General features: G+C 39.7%; 1 protein-coding gene across 2 annotated transcripts in view; it reads left to right on the top strand.

The window, feature by feature from the left end:
* PLPPR5 (phospholipid phosphatase related 5) overlaps positions 1-23,251 on the top strand; it is a 110,180-nt gene that overhangs the window by 16,869 nt on the left and 70,060 nt on the right. For both annotated transcript variants that reach the window (XM_004420794.3, XM_004420795.2), the window contains exon 2: positions 22,761-22,893. In XM_004420794.3, coding sequence (XP_004420851.1) covers positions 22,761-22,893 — 133 coding nt within the window. The remainder of the gene's footprint in view (positions 1-22,760; positions 22,894-23,251) is intronic.

Genomic DNA, 23,251 nt, shown 5'->3' on the forward strand with positions numbered 1-23,251 from the left:
CAGAGCAGGGCAGTACGGAGGAAGCAAAGAGGTGGTAAAGTGCAGAAGGCACATGTGAGTAAGACCAGGCAGGCTGGTCAGAATAGGCAAGTCTAGAGGGGCCAAAGGACAGAACAAAGTGGTGAGATGAGGCCCCAGGCACACAGTCGGGGGCGCGGGGACTTGGCAGCCCACATGAGGATCACCAGCTGCCGAGATCAGAACCCCTTTCCAGCAGGCAGCAATCAGGGGCTCAGAAATGGATTTTGAGCAGAGTGTCAACAACAGATGTGAGGTAATAGAATTAAGAAAGCCTAGATATGGAACCAAACTTCTGACCTTACAGCTTGTAGTGCAGAAGTGATCTGCAGAACGTTCCTTCTGGCATTCATGTATTAAATAATGATAATGTGACATCAACAATAGCAACAACATGACTCCTTACATTTGTAGAGTGCTCTGTCCCTCACAGAATGGCTCACAATAATCACGTCATGGGTATTATAATCATTTAGAGTGGATAAAACCCAGGCTCAGAAAAATTAGACTCACTTACAGTCTTGCAGACAAAACAGTGGCAGAGCTTAGATTAGAACCTGTCCCTGTTACACCTTTGTTTGTGAAATACTTGGCAGTGAGTAAAGAAAAAGGCAGTTGGTGTGAAGATCAATGAGAAGGATCCTCCTGACCTCAGGAAGTTTACAGGCCAGTCAAGGATCCAGGCTCATGCAGAAATAACCTTACCATTTCGAAAACTCGTCCCAGTACCAGAAAAGGGCCTGGGACTCGGGAGGCACTCAGTCATTGTTGGGTGTATTAATGAATATTGAATGAAATGCTGTGGTAGCCCAGTGAAGAAAATAATCAGTTTGAACTCAGGGTAGAGAGAAAGCTTCTCTGAGAACATGGCATTTTAGCCAGTCAAAGACAGAATGCTTCCGTGAGGGACAGGTGTGTTTGGATTTCTTTGGAACGGAAAGAGCACTAATATTTATTAAGGTTGATTTAGAATCAGACATACCTGGGTTTGGATCCTGGATCTACTACTAATTAGTGTAATATGGGGCCAGTTACTTGACCTCATTGATTCTCAGTTTTCTTATAGTAGGTGCTCATTATATAGAAGCTAGTGCTTTTGAACATGTTAATTTTTGGAGGGAGAGGGGGAATTAATTTTCACAACAGTTCTATCATTTTGTATTATCATCACCCTTTTGCAGAAGTAGAAACTGAGACTCAAACAATGTTAGGTAACTTGCATAAAGTTAAGTAATTGGAAACCAGAAGGTCTTCCTGGCTCCAAAATCCATTCCTTTTCCACCACCTTCCAGTGACATGCAAGGGATGTATTGAGATAATCCAGGAGTATTTTTGAAAAGAGGGAGCACGCTTCTTCCTTTTAGTCTATTTGATTGTAATAGGGAGTTTGTAGAAGAAAGAGAGTTAGGAACAAGTGAAGAGAGTGGTAATTTATGGGTAATTGAAACAAGTCCAAATGCAACAATGAACCATCATTGATGGAGAAAAGGAGGTTTAGAGGATGGGATAAAAATTTCATATGGCCATCAAATAGCAGAGAATGAAGATGAATTGAAAATGTAGCACTTATAACGTAAGGTGAAGTAGGTCCAAAAACATAAACATATTCAACTAGCGAATCAAGACAATATTGAGTTGAAATAAACAATCAGAAGAATTTATGTCTTATGAGTGTTTTGAATTAGGAGAAAACAGTTAAACCAATAAAAACATTAAATAGGATGGAGATGAAAGAAAAATTGGGTGTTGGTCCCTTCCAGAGCATCATCTGTGATCTAATTGTATTTAACTATCTTTTCCTGTCTCCTTTTGTCATTTCTCCTTTTCCCAAATTATTTTCAATTGATATGAGATCCCAGATAAATAGATATGATAAAAATGTAAATATGAGGGCTTGTGGATTCTCATAGTACCATAAAAGAGGAAGCTGTCCTGCAAATGAATATCTGATATGAATAAATATTTTTAATATATTAAAGTATTGGCAAAGGTATGAATTCTGAGCCAATATACATTGTCTGTATATGAGTGTATGGAGGGGTGATGAAACATTGCCACCAAAGCATGGCTATGGTGTCAGGTACACAAGTGCCCCAGTCAGATCCTACATTTGTCATTGCTAACACCATGCATTCAGATGGCAGCTATTTAGTTTTTGAATCAACCAAGCCAACTCTCTTTTCATTTTTCTTGTATCTCTATCCTTTCCTTCCTTTCTTCGTTCCTTCCTTCCTTCCCTGCCTCTGTCTCCCCCTCCTTTCCTCCCTCCCTTCTTTCCTCCTATCCTCTCTTCCTTCCTTTCTTTCTTTAGCAAACATTCATTGATTGTCTTCTCTGTGCCAGGAACTAAGCAAAGTTCTGGTGCTACAAAGGTACATAAGAGAGTCAGGAATTCAGGGTTGACACAGCAATTGTAGACTAAACTCGTTTCTGCTTTTCTCCTTTTGCTTTCGATAGACAAAAGTTTTGATTGAATTATGCATGGACATTTTTAAAGAGTTAGCATTCTTGCTATTCTACTATCTCATTGTCATTTGTTATCTTTGGTTACTGGTTTATAAAACTGATTTACAGGTACTTTCCAAAAGCTCCATCTACTATACATGTATATAGTATATACTATATGATATATATATATATTCATTCATTTATTCATACAGCTCTTAGTGACTATCTATTACATGTCAGGCAACTTGCTAAGCATGAAGATTAAATAATGAAAAGGGAGCCCTCAAAGATCTCAGCATGTAGTGGGGAAATTGTGTAAGAAAATTACAAACATTAACATATGAAGTTCATCACCACCCTCAAGAGGACATATCATTTATTCTTTGTTGGTGTGGTAGAGCTCGGGCCAGCTGTCATGGAAATGGGGAAGTGTTCCTCTCTTTCATCACTTTTATTAAAGGTGCTAATTATGTGGATGTCCCTGGGTTCCAGCCAACCCTTTTTCCAAGTGAATACCCCTGCCAGAAGAAGCTTATGTCCATTTTTATGCTCAAATATCAGAGGCATCAGATCAGGTTGGATAGATATTAGGAGAAGTTAATACTTTACTATCTTGAATTACTTGTGGGCTATATTCATACTTTTAATACAAGTGTTATCACCAAAATATCATTGTTGACAACTTTATTCATACTACAAGTATTGGCAACAAATATACTGCTGCAGCCTTCAGTTCATATGTACATCTGTATGCTTCTCACTCCTTCCTGTACATCTCCAAGTACACGAATCACATGCCATGATTTTTGTTAATGGAAGGGGACAATGCAGAATCTGTTTTCCTCTGGTTCCAATTTACAAGTGTTCCCACTTGCCTGGATGCTCTTTGCAAAGATGAGATTGGATTCACAACCTATTACCAAGGTAAGGCAGAGACCCACTCTATAATCCAATGGAATAGATTAAGTCAGGAAGAACTGGGACATGGAAACAATTGAGGAATAGACACAGTAAAGGCACAGAAGGGTAGATTTTCCTGAAGATCCTGTGGGCATCTGGTCCTGCAGGAGAACATGGGCTATGGGATGAAAAGTTACAGAAGACAGGTATTCTAGGACAGTCTGCATCAGGGAGGCCCAGTGGGGAGTAGTGGCATGTTCTAGGATTAGGCAGAACACAGCTCCCAGGAATCTAGGAGCTGGTGGGTGTTAGGAAAACCTATTGCTGAGTAAGAGAACAGGGCCTTAGCCGCTAGATAGGGTTAAGCAGGAGAACTCCAGTGTCTGGAAGACAGACTGGAGCCAACAGTCTCATCCTTAGAGAGATGGGATGCTAAGTAGGTGACCAAAGCAGGGACTCAGGAACAGGGATCTGCTAGCAGAAATCAGGCACAAAGTAGAAATTGCACATCAGGAACAATGCATAAATCTCATTATCAAATGTAGGCCAGAATGTTCAACCTGAATTAGCAGCAGAGACTTGAGACTGAATCACAGAGCTTGGCCTATAGCTATATAAATCTCTCCTGCCTAAGGTCAGGGTTTTCAAAGATCAGGTGGAGCTGAGCTTAAAGTTTGGGGACATAGGGGAAAGATATTCAAGTGACCCTGGCGTTGTGAAGATGGTGGGAGATGGGTGGTGCCGAGCTAAGAACGAAGTAGGATGAAACACCTATAATCCATTTCAGAGGCCCACCTTCTCCTCCTCACCGAATCGATTTCTTTATTTAAGTTGAACCCACTATCAAGTCATTTAAGGTTTGACTGTTTGGGGAATTGCTTCATTGATTCAACTAACAAGGTTCTCCGAAAGGCCAAGACATTGTGAAAAAGTTTTCTGCTTTCCTCACTGTCAAACCCTTTCTCGGAGGTCACCACTAACTACCTTCTTGGTTGGACATTAACTTCTTCCACTTCTTTGCAGCACTGAACACCGCTGATCAAGGACCACCCCCTTGAAATTCACTCCTCTCCTGGAGCGAAATGACATGAGCATTTTCTTCCATCTCGCCAACACTCCTGCTGTTTGTCTTCTGTTTGTCCCTCTTTTTGTTTCCCACTTGCCAACTGTAGGTGATCTCAGAATTTACCTTTAAGCCTTTCTTTCTCTCTGCTCGCCTCTCCTCAGGATTTGCATGTGCCCCGCTCTTTCCCACTGCTATGAGCCTGGAAGGATTCCTGCAACAGCTACTTAGCAGGCTTTTCACCCCTCTCGCTAGTCTCCCCTGCTTCCAGATTGATTTTCCTAAAGTGTGGGTTTGATCACACCGCTTCCCTGCCCAGAAATTTCATAGCCTCCCACTGTGAACAAAATTAAGTACCAACTCCTCTCCTGGATCTCAAGGCATTTACATTACGGTCCCAAGATAATCTCCCATTAGGACCCCCATCTAGTCCATATTCCAGCCAAATTGGGCCACTTACTGTTTCTCAACGCCATTCTACACTTTCCCTCCTCTGAGACTTTATTTATATTCTCCTTTTGCCCTATAATTGTGGTAACTGTATGTCCTGGTTTGCCTGGGTCAGTCCTGGTTTAATCTTGATATCAATATTGCTAAGCTCCTATTTCACACTCAAAAGTGTAGTAGTGTGGATGATAAATTATATGGCCACCCTACCTGTAAAGCCCTTTTTCCTGTTCTTTCTGTTAGTCTTATTCCCCAGTCTGCACTCTGTTTAAATTTGCTTGTGGTAAACGTAGCCCTTTCCTTTCATGCCACATAAAAAACATCAACTTGCATGAGATTTTCTTTCTTGCTTCCCACCCTTCCATCACCAATTTCATGTATTCCCTTCCTACTTTCAATCTTTACACTTACCAACATGGTATTGTAATTATTCGTATTTACAGGTAGTTATTTGTGTATTTTTCTATTTTATCCTCCATAGTACTCCACAAATTCAAGGCCCTCTTCTTTGTACCAATTAGATTGCATTCATCTGTAAACACCAGAAAACTCTGACTTAAGCATTTAAACAATAAAGAAAATTTATGATGTCACGTAACAGGGAGTGCCAAGTTAGAATGGCTCAAAAATGACTAATTCAGTATCTGAACAACAGATTAAAGATCCAGGTTTCTCTTCATTTTCCACTTTGCAGTAATATGTGTCTGCTTTGCTCTTGGCTGGCTACTCTCGGGATTGCACAATGGCCGCTCTTATTCTAGAAATCACGTGCAAACATGGTGATGTCTAACAGAAGAATATTTCTTCTGTGAGTCTCTTTTTAAAAGCAAGGACCCCTGTTTTGAAGCACTCATTCCTAGCAGAAGTCTTCTCATCCTTCCTTGGGCAGAATTTCATCACATGCCCAGGGCTAAATTCGTCACAGATGTGGCCATCAGGACTTGAGAAATCATTCATCCTTTGAGGCCGAAGATGTCCCTGACTCCCCTGCAGATCATGGCCAGAAGAGAAGGTTGATAACTGAATAAAATCAAGGCTTTGTGAGGAATAGGGATAGTTAACATTGATTAGGCAAACAACAGTGTCTGCTATGTGCAAATTTGGGTTCAATCAATGTTTATTCAATAGCCTTTTAGTTTTATTTCAGGATATGAAGAATTATAATTCATTTGAATATTCTCATGCTGTCATGAATTATAAACACTGATACTACATAAACCTTTAAAATTATCAGTACTGTACATAACAGGTTCATTCCAAAACTATTTTTCTTAAGTTCATATGGAGAGATTGTAATTAAGATTTTGAAAGAAAACTTGATTGAGATTTTAATAGCCGTCTAAAACTGCTGGCCAGCAAACTGTGCTCAGAATTGCTCATTAGGTAGAATTGTTTCCTGTTGCTTTTTGAGGGAATGTTTTTCTGAGTATTTCAGTCCTATATTTATTGAGTCATATATCCATAGGACTCAAATATTCATAGGATTTCAATGATCTGTTACAAATTTACCTTTTGATACTGACTTGCAGATTTCTCAAAATGTTTGCCAACTGTGAAATGTAATAAACAATAGGTCCAAAAATTATGATTTTGAGATATCCTGTAGCACCAAAGGGAGCTTGGAAAGAGAGACGCTAAATGAGAATTCTCGTCTCTCATGCCCATGAGGGGACTCTCGCTCTTCCCACTCAGTGTCTGTTCAGGCCCAACACCTCCCAAGATCCTGTGTGGGTAAGTCAGAGGCAGAAGCCCGAGAATTTGGAGCAGTGCTCTGTTCTTTGCACAGCAATTAGTACTGTCCTCTGCAAACAGAGGCTTGTTCAACCTTCTGAAGTGTTCTCACCAGTTTGCAACACGAATGGTCCCAGTGGGGAGACCCTAGGGGGCCCAGCACCCCTTGGGTCAACACGAGAAGGAGCCAGCACTATTAACATGAAAATATTTCATGCAGTAAAAGGATCAGAAAGACTTATTTTGTTTCTGAATGAAATAGAAAGGACAGAACGGAGGAAAACTGCTTCTAAAACCTTCATTGGATATTGCTGCTCAGAGTTATGGACCTTGGTGCCAGAGGGCTTGGAGCCGGCATTTTATGTTCTCAGCAACAGTCATGCTAACTGCTGAGATGTGATGACTCTAAATATTTTGACAGCCCGCAATAGGACTCAATAGAGATGCTGAATCTTAGATTATGTATAGTACAGACATTTGAACAAGTTTTCTGAAGGATGAGTGGGCTGGATAAGATTAAGTTCCGTCCAAGTGTAAAAGTCAAGGATTCTTATCTGAGGACAATTTTTTACATGCATGTTCAAATACGTGTAAAGGCTGCTCTGAATCTTGCAGGGAGAGGTGGTAGGGAAACAGCATAGAAACTGAGTAAGTTATATATGGAAGAAATAGCAGACTTCAAAGTTGTACTTTTTTTCCCCTTAATAATTCAGATTAATAGAAAGGCTTTCACATCAGTTCTGTAGGCTTCTACTATGCTTTTCAACTTTTGCAGATAAATATATAGTCATTCTTCTTTTTTTTCTTTTTTTGGTGAGGGAGATTGGCCCTGAGCTAATGTCTGTTGCAATCTTCCTCTTGGAAGATTGGCTTGAGCTAACATCCATGTCCATCCTCCTCTATTTTGCATGTGGGACACTGCCACAGCGTGACTTGATGAGCAGTGCATAGGTCCATGCCCAGATCCGAACCTGCGAACCCCGGGCTACTGAAGCGGAGTGTGTGCACTTAACCACTACGCCACCAGGCCAGCCTCTAATCATTATTCTTTTGAGAAATAATATGAATCTATAACTTTTCTTCAAAGTTTTATCTTTTTGTTAAAAAAAGAATGAACTTCCGGTTAATATTATTTGAACCTCCCGCCAAACTGCCCCATCACCAATACTTCAAAATGACATTTCAGGGTAACAGGCTGACTCTAAAATTAAGATGCAGTAGGCTGGGGAGACACAGCAGAAATTAGTAGTCCCAGCCCCACTGCATTCTGCCCACCCATACAGACTCTATTCTTGACTCTTACTTTGAATAAAATTAACTGTTTTTAGAGCATCTTATCTATAAGTCAAAATTATATAGCTTTTTTTTGAAAAAAAAAACAGATTCTCATATTTGTGCTTTATACAGAAAAGCTAATTGGGGGAAATTATAAGTGCAGAAGTTCAGATGAAAAGGCTTTAACTGTTAGACTTTTATTCCTAAAATAAAGCAAAATAATAAAATATTATAATGTCAAATTTGACATTGAGTGATAGAGTAGGTTACTATGTATTTTATAAAGTCCTTTGACTCCATTCCTGCAAAAATCTTTGATGATGAAAATAATATTAAAATTGGAGTCAGCCTGCCTAGGTTTGAATCTCAGGTCTGTCATTAACAGCTACGAAACCTTGAGATAATTACTTAATCTCTTTGTGCCTCAGTTTCCTTATCTGTAAAAAGGGATAATAATACCTACCTCATAGGATAGTGGTGAGGACCAAATTATATTAATATATGTAAAGTGTTTAGAATAGTACCTGATCCGTGGTAAGAGCTATATGCCACTTTTTAAAATGACAATGAAGGGAATATATATCTGAATTTGTAAAATGAATATGTATATATCATAAGCTTAAAGGCATTTGGGTTTATAAATAATCAGTTTTTTAAAATGTATTTCCATTATATCTTGGAAACTCTTAAATTGGCTTACTTAATAAATTCCGCTGAATCAGAGCTGTTAGGGTTTCACATTTAAATTATAATTATACCTTTTCCTAATACACTGTGAGCTGTCAGCTGGAAAGTTGCACTTATACCAAATACAGATGAGACCAGACTGCCAAATGAGTTTATGTTCCAAGATTCATCTCATTCATTTATTTTTGGGTTTCAATCATGCTTTTCTTTGTGTGTTCTCATCAAACATTTTTAATGGCTTGGTAACGTATAAGGATTTCCTATGTAATTAACATTTACTCTTCTTGTGGAAGTGTTTTAAAAATAAAGTCCTTCAGATGTCTAGTCATTTTTTTCAGTAAAAATGAATGGCCTTAAAAGACATTTGTTCTGACAGTCTGTTTAAAGATGAGAGAAATGAAGGCCCAGGAAACCGGAAAAAGATGGCCTCCAGGGAGAGACCTGTATGATGGATTTGAAATTGTAAGGAATACTATTTCTGCTTTCCCAGGCGGAGCTGTCACCTCAAAAGCCTATTTTCCTGAAAAGGAGAGCGTCACTCAGAGTGTCACAGTTCAGTCTGTTGAATGCATCGTCCCTTAATGTGGGCAGGGTACCTGAGGGTGACCACTGATAACTCAGTCCTGTTGTACAGCAGAAACCTATATTTCGGTACAGAAGAAATCTCAACCATAGAGCAACATAGATTTTCTGCGCTAGCAAAAAAAAAAATATGAAAAAAAAAAAAAAGGTAGAATTACTGTCTGCTACAAGACAGTAATAAAGAACCACAACACTGGCTCAGGTCCCTTGCTAATTCTGCCCAGATTCAGTGACCAGCAGACACCCCAAGAAAGTCCCGTGGGGAAAAGTATGGCTCTTCTGTTCTACAGGTAAGGATTGTTATTCTCTCTGAGCCATAGATCTGAGAGGTCAGGTAAATCCCACTGTCCTTCCCTGACCACTTTCTGCTGCACATACATCTTAAAACACTACTTAAATGCCATTTTATTCTCACCTGTGTCACCTTTTAGTGTATTAATTTTCTCTCATTGTGGGAATTAATATTTGTTCTCTTTCATATTAAACTTCCTTCTCTCCTCATGAACTCATGAATGAGTTCATCGTCACTTTATAAAGTTAGCCTTTCTCAGCTTTACTTTTTCTTTCTGAGGAGCCCTAAATCTTTTCCCCGGTTATCATATAATAGCTACACTAGCTACTCCTTCCTAACTAAATACGAATGTCTCGCCTCTAAAAAGGAAGAAGACTTGTGCTTTTACTTACTCTCCCTAGTGTTTCTGGGACACAGGCTCACCCAGATATTTAGCATTGTCCCTAGAATATGGATTCCTAAGATCAGATAAGTTTGGGAAGCACTGAGCAGTAAAGGTAACAGTTTTCTTAAACAGACTGGCGTGCTTTTGGTTCATGCAGGAAAGCTAATTGGGAGGAAATTACACTCATAAATGTTGAAGTTCAGACAAGAAAGCTTTAACTGCCAGACTTTCCTTCCTAAAATAAAGCAAAATAATAAAACATTATAATGTCAAGTTGAACTCCAAAACTACTGCATGGAGTTGAGTCCTGGCTTTATGACTTAGCTGAATGATCTCAGGTAAATCATGTAATCTCTCTATGCGTCAGTGTCCATCTATAAAATGAAGACAATAAAGTAATGCTATCATGGGACAGCTAGAAATTACAAATTTTGATGTGCTAATATGCATTGTGAATCTCCAGGAGGGTTAAAAGTTTGTAGCTTTTAGCTGATTTTTTTTGACCAAGGATCTACCGTCGCCCCCCGCCGAAACAAAACAACCACTTAACATAGTGCTGAACATCATTTTAGTAGTACTAACATAGGAACATTTAATTATTGCTTGTGCTTCAAAGGCTCATTTCTAAAAACTCCATCATCTCAAAGTCCCAAAGAATATTTAATTTTTTTTATGATGTTGCTTTTCTATTGTTGATGAAAAATGGGGAATTAATTCAAATGTGTATTTTAGAAGAGCTGGAAAGCATGCTAATAATCTGTTTACTAGTTTTTGTTAATTATGAGTTAGCTCTTTTGAGGAATGACGGGTGCATTATAACATTACTGGCCTACAGTAGATTTGTGACCATGGAAAATTTGACCTTATATATTAAAATTAAAAAAAAAAAAACTGCAAGTATGCAAAATGAGTTTGTATTACAGTGTTCTTATAATTCATTTTTTAATAGCTTATGTTCACTACATTTATATGAATGGTTGGGCAAAGTAAGAAGATCATGTAAAGTTTAATTAGCAGCATTTATTTTAACTAGGAAAGAATTTTTTTAATGGTTTTCACAAGCTTCTCGTCATTAAAAAAGGAATACTCATAGCTTGTAAATGTATGCCTTGTTGTTAGGCAAACCACGCTTCCCTTTCCTGTATCCTCATGCTGTCCACCCTCCATCCCCTCCACACACACATGCACTCAAAGATTAGTGTCAGAACTTTCACACTATCCCAGCTTATCAAACTACGATCATATTCCAGGCATGCCAGATCCCCTTGTTACAAACACCAATCCATCATGGGTCTGAGCTGGACAAAACCTTCAAGGGCATCTAATAATGGCTAAAATTTGCATAGTGCTTACTCTGTGATAGCTCCTATTCTGGGAATTTTACAACAGTTAAGTCATTTAATCCTCCCAACAGCCCATTATGGCGTCATTCCTATCAACTCCATTTTTTAGATGAGGACACTGAGGCAAAGAGGAGTTACATGACTTGCCCAAGGTCATCCAGCTAATAAGAGGTAAAGCCAAGACTCAGCCGCACGCAATCAGGTTCTAGAGTTCATGCTCACTGTACTGCTGCCTTGGGGAGATGAATATGCCTTTCTAGTGCTCGGAGGAGCAAACATTGCAGGCAGTACTTCCGTATCCCATAGGCTCTGGTCCTCAAGCCCTGGAGGGTTAGTATTGAACACACTGCTTAGATGGGGTTGAAGAAGACTGGATCCCTTTCTGCGAGAGCGTTCCAAAATGTGACGCCACATTTGGTCACTTGCGTACTCAGTCCTCAGTCAGCACTTACTCCTATCTCATCTCTTTGTTCATTCACTCGTGTTACTTGCATATGTGTTTGTGTTGGCAGGTAAGTTTTAAATTTCTTTAATGGACTCCTGCATTTCAGCCATAGTGAGAAGTGCAGTGGACTCTGAGCCAGAGGACGAGAGTGACCTGCAGGGTGCTGAGCATCTAGCAGCTTGTCAGGACACTTCGTCTCTCCAAGTCTCATGTAAAACATCTGGAAAGTGAGAGCGCTGAGTTTCTTTTTACTTTAGGTTTCCTTTAATCTCTGCTTCTATAATCCCACCCTTCACGACAATGCCTAGAATAGCTCTTTGCGCAGTACAAGTACATAATAATTATTGGTTCAAATAAATATCTAGAAATCTCTTAAAATATCCCTGACAAATTTAAAGCCTGTGGTAATCAGGAGCTTTAGACTCCTTGAAACATCCTGTAGAGAGCTTGGAGAGATTATTAAAAGACAGATGGCTGGACCCCATGCCCAAAGTTTCTGAATCAGTAGGTCTAGGATGAGACCCGAGAATTTGCATCTCCATCCTCTTCCCAGGTGCTTCTGGTCTGAGGACCATGTTTTAGAACCACTGCCCATAGAGCGCTTTCAAAACAAATACCTTTCCTCTGGTTTCCCATTTAAAAAATGATTTATAAGCTTGTCTCACCCAGTGGTTGGGATCTCAGCTTCATGTGTTTCTTAACCTTTGCTGTGTCTTAAAGACTGTAAACATCAACTCAAAGGAAAAAATCCAGTTCTTGGCCTCATGTCCTTCTAAGCTGCCTGTTGACTCACTGTTTCACTAAAACTGTCCTCTCCCTAGGGTACTGGGGCCTCCTGGTTGCCACATGCCCACAATCTTAACCATGTCTAGTAACATGAAGGTGAAGAGCAGGGGTTCAGGTTGTTCAGATGCTAGTTCCCCACTCTGTACTCTGCTCCAGGCAGTTTCCTTTATGCCTTATTTTCTTCATCTGTCATTGGATTTGAATAGCAATACCTACCTCGTGTGGCTGTTTTGAAGATTAAATTGGTAAATATTTGCAAAACACTTGAACAGTGACTAAAACCTAGCAAACGCCATGTAAGTTAGCTTTTTTTAAATCTCTCTCCCCAGCTGTATTGAGATATAATTGACGTATAACATTGTGTAAATTTAAGTTGTACAATGTGTTGATTTGATATACTTGTATATTGCAAAATTATTACCACCATAGTGTTAGCTAATACTTGCACCACATCACATGGTTACCATTTCTTTTTTGTGGTGAGAACATTTAAGATCTACTTTCTTAGCAACATTCAAGTTTATAATAGAGTATTATTAGCTATAATCACAGGCTGTACATTAGATCCCCAGAACTACTTGTTAATCTTATAACTGGAAGTTTGTGCCCTTTGACCAATATCTCTCCATTCCCACCCCCACCCCCCACCAGCCTCTGGTAACCACCACTCTACTCTCTGTTTCTATGAGTTTGGCTCTTTTAGATTCCACGTATAAGTGAGATCATACAGTATTTGTCTTTTTCTGTCTGACTTATTTACCTCAAGGTTCGTCCAAGTTATAAAGAGCCGGATTTCTTTCTTTCTCGTGGCTGCATAGTATTCCATTATATGTATCTTCATTATCCATTCATCCATAGACAGACACTTAGGTTGTTTCCATGTCTTGGTTGTTGTGAATAAAGCTGCAGCGAACACGGGAGTGCAGATATCGCTACAAGATCCTGATTTTGATTCTTTTGGATAAATACCCAGAAGTGGGATTGCTGGATCATATAGTAGTTCTATTTTAATCTCTTTGAGGAACTTCCATAGTGTTTTCCATAGTGGCTATACCAATTTGCATTCCCACCAACAGTGTACAAAGGTTCCCTTTTCTCCACATCCTCGCCAACACTTATCATCTCTTGTCTTTTTGATAATAGCTACTCTAACAGGTGTAAGGTGATATCTCAGTGTGGTTTAGATTTGCATTTACCTGAGGATTCATAATGTTGAGCATCCTTTCATGTAACTATTGGCTATTTGTATGGCTTCTTTGGAAAACTGTCTATTCAGTTCTTCTGCCCATTTTTTTAATCAGGTTGTTTGCTTTTTTGCTATTAAGTTATATGAATTCTTTGTATATTTTGGATATTAACTCCTTATCAGATATATGACTTGCAAATATTTTCTCCTATTCCATGGATTGCCTTTTCATTTTGTTGATTGTTCCTTTTGCTGTGCAGAAGCTTTAAGTTAGTTTTTATCATATGTTAAATGTTTCCCAAATTTGCCTCTTAGGGTATCACCTTCATTATTTCTATCATGGCTGCATACCATCTCAGCTATCATTCATTTTTTCTTTAAATCAATCCACTTTACTAACAAATTATTGTAAAAGAAAACTTATTACCATAAACGGCATACCAATATCACTTGATAAGTAGAAGGTAACCACAAAATAAATACAATGAAAACCAATGTTTTTCGATTCTAGCCAGTTATTGTTTTCTGCTGAAGACTCTGAGCCTGAGACTTGCTCCCTCTTTATTAAAAACAGGGAAATCAGTAAGTTTCAGCTACTGTAACAAATAAACCCCCACATTTCACTGCCTTAACAAATTAGAGTTCATCTTTCACTGTGTAATAGTCCAGTGCAGGGCCGCTGACTGAGGGCACCTGGACTTCTTCCATCTTGTGGCACCACAAACTTCAGGGCCCAGAGATCTCTCTGCTTCCAGCCAGCAGATGAGGGAAGAGAACATGGAGAAGACACACCTGACTTTTTACCTCTTTGGTCTGATACTGACACACATCATTTATCCTAACATTCCTTTGGCTTAAGTCACCTAGAGGCAGGTGTGCAGGGCGTATTGCTCCATGCTGGGTAGCCACTTCCCACAGCAGCTTTGTAGTATGAAAGTGAGAATACAAGTTTTTGGTGGTCAAGTTGTGAAATATATGCAGTTCTAGTAAGACATAACCATAGTTTAACTGCAACCATTGCATTACCAACTATATTACTTCTTCACTCCAATTAATTCTCCTCTCTCCCAGCCTCGATTCCACTCAGAAACTACGTTCTGAGAAGTTAGCAACTGCCTTACTTAGCAAGGGCGCTGAAATCCATATGTACACAGAAGAAACCTTAATTTCTCTGTATCATGACACAAAGTTCGCGAGATAGTACCCAGTGCAGCTTTTTCCCTTGTAATATAACTTCAGACTTTCTTTGGCTACTGTGAAGTCGATGATGGGAAATGAGCTCTCTCCATATATGTGTCTGTGTAATAACCAAGAATGCACAATATGTTTCATAGGAACCTAAATATAAACCCAATACCCTCCTACATTTTAAAATTTAAGTGCACCCCATGACTATACTTTTACAGATCAAAGTTTCTTTTCAGATATTATTTGACATGTGTCTGAAGTGTGTGAGACACTTGGCAAGTACTGTCACCCTGAGTGCATGACCTCTGCTGCTATGTTACATCTGAAATGGTTTTCTTGTATCAATTTCAAACCAGTGATGCATAGATATCTTTGAGTTACCTTCTCCCCTTCAGGTGAAGGGGAGAGGAATTTCTAATTGGGTTTATATAAATGAAAACTTTAAGCTATTTGGAGTTTGACATTGATGAAAATCTACAATGATTTTATCTTCTTAGAAAAACTTACTTTGGTATTTTTTCATTAGAGAATATAACAGGGTCAGCCTCTGGGAGTTGAGGTATGAGAGTGATGTTATGTGCTCATAACAGAGACATTTATACATTTATACTTGGGGATTTATGATTCACACTTGCGTTTTTCTAGGTTGGTATTCATGAGCAAGATGGGGCTTTTTACTCACTGCCAAACAGGGTAATGGATAAGAAACAGAACCAGATACCAAATCTATCCTCAAAGATGGGATGGAGACATGGATGGGTCATTTAGGAAGGGAGAATGTGTAGCACCAGCTTGATAAGCAAGGCAGGGTTCAAGGGGCTTCATAACGTCAACACTGAGTTCAAGAAAGCATAGTGCGGTGACTCAGTGAGAGAATGGCATATAATAGGGAACATAGTACTCCTGTTTTGGGAGATCTGTGGAATGTAGGACCTCTGTTTATCAGGCTGGGTGAGGTTCAGGAGTGCATCTCTTGCCTCCCAGGATGTAGACTATCAGTTTGCATGGGAGGGGACTGTGACTCAAGAAACAGCATGGTTGCTGAGACACAGCCCTGGTTGGGTAGGTGAAGCAGTGAGGGCCCTTGACTACTAGCTCCTGGGCCCTTATCATATTCTGGATCAGATTGACTCCAGCCTTCCACAGAGGTTGCTTGAGGGCTTCCTGTTGCACTGGGGAACAGGCAGGGGCTTCACCTCCCTTGGCAGAGGAGTGGGGGTGAAATGAGGTTAGTGAGCCTAGTTGAGGGGAGCTGGAGGCAGAAGAAAGAAATGAAGTGCGAGTTGACAGCTATGTACTTACTGTGCCAGCCTACACTCTCTACTAGTAGAGCGCTTCTTCCCCCTTTCTCTTTTATGTCCCAATGAATGGGGAGGTTTTGCTGAGTCGAGGAGGAGTCCTCCCTCTGAACACCTGATCACGGGAAGCCCGTTGGTTCTCCCCACTGGTGCCACAGGTGTCCTTGCCGAAGTTCTGCTCCTTTCTCCCTCTCCATAGACAGCTGGAGCCTGTGGCAGGCGGGAGGAGAGGCCATGCTCCCTTCCAGGCAATCTCAGTTAACACTGTTCACCACCTCAACTCTCTCTGGAAACAGCTTTCATTTATTAATTCACAGAAGAAAGGAAATTTTATCAAAGAACACTACCAAGTGACAAAGCTTTTAGCATCCCCATCTCTGGCTTCTGTGCCCTTGTACTGTCATGTTTTCTCCTCTCCCACACCCAGGAGAGAAAGCAAACCAATTATGCTCTTTACCCAAGGGCTGCTTTGGGAATCAAATGAAAATGGCAGCCAGTGACACCAGATTAAGACCCCCTTCTTGATAATGGTGGGAAAATGACCAAACCACCAGGTCCTCAATTCCATATAAGAACCAAGGGTGTGCAGAGGAAACATGAAGAAATGGCATTGAAAACAGAATCTCAAAAAAATAATGGCAGAGTTAGAAAGGGTCTTGTGAAGCTCTTTTAATCTTTGTTGGAAGACTGGCGTGTATGTCAAAAAGATCAGGAAAGTCTTTCTCTGTACTCAGTTCTCTTATACCTGGAGCCCCAGAAGTTGCAAAAGTCCTTATGAGGTGAATTGTGTCCCAACACCTCCCTTTAAAACTAGAAATGCTAGGAAGGTGGCTGAACACCAGAGTGTCACCTGAGCTTCAGGAGCGTGAGTGAGGAGCAGGGGGCTGACGTGGCTTAACCTGGAAAACTTGGAGGAAAAACTTGCAAGTTCCTAGGCAGAGGCTGTGGTCAAAATAACTCTCAACTTAGATTCAGATTCTGGCTGTGCTGGTAACTGTGTGACTCAGACCTGTAACTCCTCTACTTCTCTGGATAGGTGTTCTTATCTATAAAATGGGCAGATGGAACTGGATTTCATTCATTCATGCAGCCATTCACATTTATTGCCAGTCACTGTGCTTTAATATGGAAGTATAAAGAGAAACATTAGACAGTCTCTGCCTCAGAGAAGCTCTCAATTGAGTGGAGGAGACAGATGTTACTGATACTTATAAAACCATGTGGAAAGTAACATAATAAATGTACAAAGTGCTATTGAAATACAGAGAGGGAGGAATGGGTTGTACCGGGAATAGACATAAAGTGATAATAGAATAAGCAATATTTAAATCATGTCTCAAGCACAGAACTGTGCCCAGCCTGCCAGGCTATACTAAGCCATGGACCAAGTATAAAAGCCTGGCTGTGTGGAAATGCCTGGTATGTTGGGGAATGAAAATGTTTAGCTGTGACTAGAACATAGCATGTCTGGAGGCTGTGCAACAGTTGCAGAAGCTTGAAAAGATGGGTTTAGGCTCAGCTGTAAACAATCTCTTATGACAATTCCTATTACTCCACTGGCTCTGAAGACTGTAAATAGGAAATTTGGATTGCACACAATTTGTTTTCAATAGATCAAGCTGGCAGTAGACGGTTTGAAGAGCAGAGAAAATGGAAGCACGGAGGTGAATTCCGAGGCTGCTGTAATGCAGAAAGAAGTAATAAGAGACTAAATTTTAAAATGGCAATAGTGATAAAAATGGATGTATCTGAAATATAATTAAGACATAAAAGCAACAGGATCTCGCAACCGATGGAGAGAGGCAAATGAGAGAAATGGAGGTGTCAACGTGGTGTATAAGAGTGTGAGAGTTTTAACCTGTGTGTCCAAGTGGAGGATGGGGGGTTAATTGAGATGATGACATGCAAGAGCAGGAGGTTTAGGGTGGGAGAAGGAATTTCATTCTGGATGGGAAGGCTTTGAGTACTTCAGTATGCAGATGTGAGCAGGTTGAGATGTTGCTGTTTAATAGGTGGTTGGAGACCTGCATCTGGCATTCAGGGGAGAGGATTTAGGATTCCTTAGAGCAGCAGGGGTTGGTAAAACCTTAGGAGGAATGAAGTCCACCAGGGAGGGCTTCTGACAGGACAATAAAAAAGAACTAAAATAACATGAGGGAACATGGAATTTAGGTCTGTAATTCACTGACCAGATCCTCTGCCTCCAAGGCAAACTCAATCTACTTTAGCCTATGTTCAGGTCAAGTTGAGAGCTAGCAGGAGAAAGCCTACCTCCTCTCCTCTCCTAAAACTGCCTTTCTGGTAGGGCCGTGTCCAAATCCTCTATATCTATGTAATAATACCCTACCTATAAGAGTAGTCAGGATCACAGCCTTTTCTTTGATGCCCTATTAATTTGAGTTCTCTTAGAAGCAAGTACCAAAGGTGATTAGATATACACGAGATGTATTGGGGAAACACTTGTAAAAGTAAAGGCTGGGAGTGCTAAGCCAGAGAAGGCAGGGAGAGCCTTCAGACTATGATGGAGGCCTGACCCCTGTGAGGGGGAGGGGGAAGGAAGAAGGATTGGGTAGAAAGCACCTCAGAGTGCTGCACAGTTCCAAGAGTGATTTGGCCAAGCTCATAAGGAGTATTCAAACCAAAATTGCCAGTTAGAGATAGCCCACATCTCAGATGAATAGGCTCCCCAGAGTACTCCCACCATGCTTAATCATTGGTTAGGAGGAGCCCGCAGGAAGTGTGGTGTTAGCGGGGACTCAGTATGGATCCAAAGGAGCAGCGGCTGGGGCCATCAGTCCTGAAGCCTCCCTGCAGCAGGAGATCCTAGTGGCATATTCATGGCCACCGCAGATGCCCTCAGTTACTCAATGACACTTCTTCCTAAATGTTTTACTAGCATTTATTGTCCAAACCCATCAAATACAACTCAGTGTGTGCAGCCTTGTACCATGATTAATTACTTCTCTTTGTAATTAGTTATATTATATATATCCACCCAACTAGTTATAAACTCTTGTTTAAACATCAGTGCCTCGCATTGCATCCTTAACTCAGAAGGCATCTAACCATTCATCATAATAAGAGTTGTTTTATTTTCATTATTTGAATTTATTTGAGAGCAATAAACAATGAGAATTTTGACTCAGGAAATTAGGATGGGGGGAAGTTGAGAGAGAATATGATTTGGACGAGGAGTTCCACAGGTGTTACAGTGAGGGAGGAAGAAGTAGAGCGGGAAGTAGACATACCCAGTGGAGGAAAGCAGACACCAGGGCCCTGGCACATACATTGGATGAGATGAAGTCCAAGTAGGCAGACAGAACATGGTATCCAGAGAACGTGGTGGAAAGGGCTAGTTTAGGGCAAGAACTAGCATAGGGGAGGTCCAGCAAGATGGATTGGAGGAGAGTTTGAAGTAGACATAAGGTCACTGCAGCTCTCTCTCTCTTTTTTTTTTTTTTACCATTATAATACCTTAAAAATTAACCGTAATTTTTTAATGTCATTAATTATAGACCTTGAGTGTACAAATTTCCAGCTGGTTTTGTCTTTTTTAACATTGCAGTTGGTTGATACATCTTTTAAGTCTCTTTTAATCTCTATTTCCCCCCTCCATCTCTTTTTCTTTTCTTTTTTATTTTCTTGCAATTTATTTGTTTGTACTGCAGAATTTGCCACAGTCTGGATTTTGTTGATGGCATCCCAGGGTGCAGTCTAACAGGTGCTTCTGACCTCTGCGCTTTTGTAAATTGGTGACTGTCTCTGGAGGCTTGATCAGATTCACGTTAGAATTTTTTTGGCAAGAATACTTCATAGGTGGTAGTGTGTGTTTCCCTCAGGAGGCACATAATTTCTGATTATCACTCTGCAGCTCCTGTTTTTTTTTTTTTTGAGAATTGCTCCCTGTATGCACAGAGGCAGTTTCCATACACCATAACACTCCTTCTTAACCTTGGTTAGTTGGATCAGGGAGACACCTATTCCAAGCTGAGCCTCCTAGGAATTTGGAATTGAGGTTCAGTGAATCTAATTAGTTGAGTTTTCCTTGAACTGAGCTGACGCGTTCAAGACAAGGCTCTTGGAGACTGTTGGGACAATCATGTACGCTAGGGAACAGGAGAGCTGGCTTGCAGAAAGACAAGAATGAGTCAGGCATTCAGAGAAGAGCCGAGATGAGAGACAGTGTGACTCCAGAGAAAGAGAATGAAACTGAGAAAGTAGTTGTCTGGACTCCTGAGGAATTTCCATTCCTGAGCCTAATCCTGAGCCCTGTCCCCTTAAATTCTGAGATAACCCACCAACCCCAGAATAAATTTCCTGTTTTGCTTAATCTAGTTTCAGTCGATTTCTTTTAGTAGCAGCCAAACGAAATTGACTGAGATAGTGTTTTTTTGACACACAAAAAAATAACCAGACACATGCAGGAAATTCAGGAACATGTAATGTGCTGAGATACAGGCAAGCAAGAGTTAGCAATAGGAAAATTGGGAAAAGTAGCCCTGGAAAGAGTGGCCCAGACAAGAAAGCTCTCAGTCTGGTAGGAACCTGGTAACTAAACAAGTTATCAAGTCAGGGATTAACCATACAGGATCTGGTTATAAGAACTAGGGTGGAGCCTTCATCACATGAACAAGGCAGAAGAAATTGGTTATTAGGAGTCAGGCAAAAGGTCAGAGGCAGAGTAAGTCTTCTGATCTGTTGAAGATGAGCTCTATTGAGGATGGAATTCGTTCATGAATTCAGTAAGAATTATTGGGTACTGCATTCTAGGGAATTTAGTGTGTTAACAGACTGAGTTGGGGGTTCAGTGTACTATGGGGTGGAGCTAACCTGGGAGTGGAGACTCCCTGGTACCTGCTGTGAAGAAGAGAAAGCTGAGAGGGCAGAATCAGGCAGGGAGCCAGTCAGCCCATGATGTGGAGTAGATGACAGGTTGTTAGAATTTGGAGCATTCTAGGGCAAAACATACCTGGAAGAAGTTGAAACTGAAAACTCAGAAAGTAATTTCTTTCAAGCAGCGGCAGAGAGGAGGTAGGGCATGAAAGAGGATTCAGAAAGGGACATAAGAAGGTGTCAACACACCGCTTGTCTATGTCAGTTTCACATAGGGGCCTGGTGGCAGCTGACAAACCTATAGAAAATACCTCTTATGCCTCTTTAAGCTGGATGAACTGTTTCATCACATACCTGTTCTACTTTACCAAAGTTAAAATTTCAGGAGGAGTTGGAAGGCCATAAACTCTAGCCTTCCCTAATTCAATCCAGTCTTACCAGATAGGCAAGACTAGACTCCCTTAATATAATTCAGTTCAACATCTTCTGGTTTAACCTTGAACCCTGCCCTACTTGAAAGAAGAGATATATTAAGAAAAGAGGAAAAGGAGGTAGAAAGGAGGATAAAAATTAAGAGATGCCTTATAATCTGTTGCTCATATTGAGGTAAATTAGGTCAAACATCTAATCTCCCGTGACCTCCTTCTCTACCTCCTGCTTATAATTTTGAATATCTTGTAATCATAGATATTACTTTTCATAAATACCCCAAAAGCATTTCCCCAGGGGATGTCAGGGACTCCCTATATAGCACGTTATTTAATCTTGACAAGATGTACTAAAAACTAACCTTAACAATGACAGGTTAGGAGACATACTATTGGTGCCATTTGCTTTTCTCTTGATGTTATTTCCAGTGCTGTTGATCATGGTATAAATAGGGTCAAAAGATCTGAGGCTGAGTCAGAAATTCCTGTTCGGCTTCTGACTGGCCTGGTGGGGAGCAAAGTATTTAACCTCGCCAAGCCTTGCTGGGTGATTTTAAGGACCCTGTAGGAAAGCACTGCAAATGGTACAAATATGAATGGAAGATAGCCGGTTCTTTAATAAATCAGCCTAGTTGAGTAAAGAATCTGTACTAGAACCTAATTTTTCTCCTCACTAGCTCTGTGGCCTTGGGCAATTCATTTCAGTTCGTCTTGTTTTTTTTCACTTGTAAAAGAGGTATTATATATATTATACATATATATATAAAATATATATATTCTCTGTTTCATATGGTTTTTTATGAATATGAAAATGATATATGTATACTAAAGTATAAAGAATATATAAATGATTACAATTCTTAATAATGTCTCATAATAGAATAATGACATTTTGGCAAAGGATAACCTCAAGGCCAAATGTGTATGAATTGATTCTTTCTTTCTTCTTATAAAAGTATTAATATAATTTTAAATTAGTATGTCTATATTAGATCCTTTCAGAAATATTTGCACAGAGAATTTTTCTGATTTCTATGACAGAGTCAAATTTGAACAAGATACAATCACTTAAAAATAAAATATGGAATTCAATTACACGCCAAAAATAAGTGAGGGCTTCCTTAAAGCAAAGATCTTTTGTATATTTCATTTTTTTTAATGAAGTCTGTTCGAAAACAAAAATGTTATAGTCCATTTTCGTTCATCATTTATTTGTTTAATACTCTCTTGAATTGAGAGAAATATGGGTTATATGCGTTGGTACATTTATAATAAAAGGATTCAGTTAAGCAAGTATGGTTCAGTTTTATACTGAAATTGTTACCATTCAAAGGAGCTCCTTTTTTACATTTTTTAAAAATAGAAATATTCTACATTTATACTGGTTAAAATCTAATGTGCTTTAACCTTTTATTTCCTTGCCAGATAATAGTTGGAGAAACTGCTGTGTTTTGCCTACAACTAGCCACAAGGGATTTTGAAAACCAGGAGAAAACTATTTTAACTGGAGACTGTTGCTATATAAACCCACTGGTGCGGCGAACTGTACGATTTCTTGGTATGTGTTCATTGGATTGTTTCTATTGTTGCTGAAACAATGTTTATGTGTAAGCTAAACTTTAAAATGACTAGCATTTAACTGTATGCAAATATTAGGTTATATTTTCTTTGAAATGTTTTAAAAATAAATGCTGCATACTACTTTCTCTTGCATGTTGCAAGACTCCATTTCAAGGTGTCATTTCTATATTATTTTAAGGAAAAAAGAACACCACACTGGGATATTTAATATTCTTTAAGAAACTAAAAATTACATAATTAAAAGAAATGATTTACTGTGTTTATGAAATTTCAGAAACAATGCTTAGGGAGAAATGATAGTAGGTAGGTTGTTGAACATCAGGAAGGGCAAGCAA

Source organism: Ceratotherium simum, chromosome 2, assembly GCF_057802395.1.
Source record: "Ceratotherium simum simum isolate JZ-2026a chromosome 2, ASM5780239v1, whole genome shotgun sequence".
Taxonomy (NCBI): Eukaryota; Metazoa; Chordata; class Mammalia; order Perissodactyla; family Rhinocerotidae; genus Ceratotherium; species Ceratotherium simum.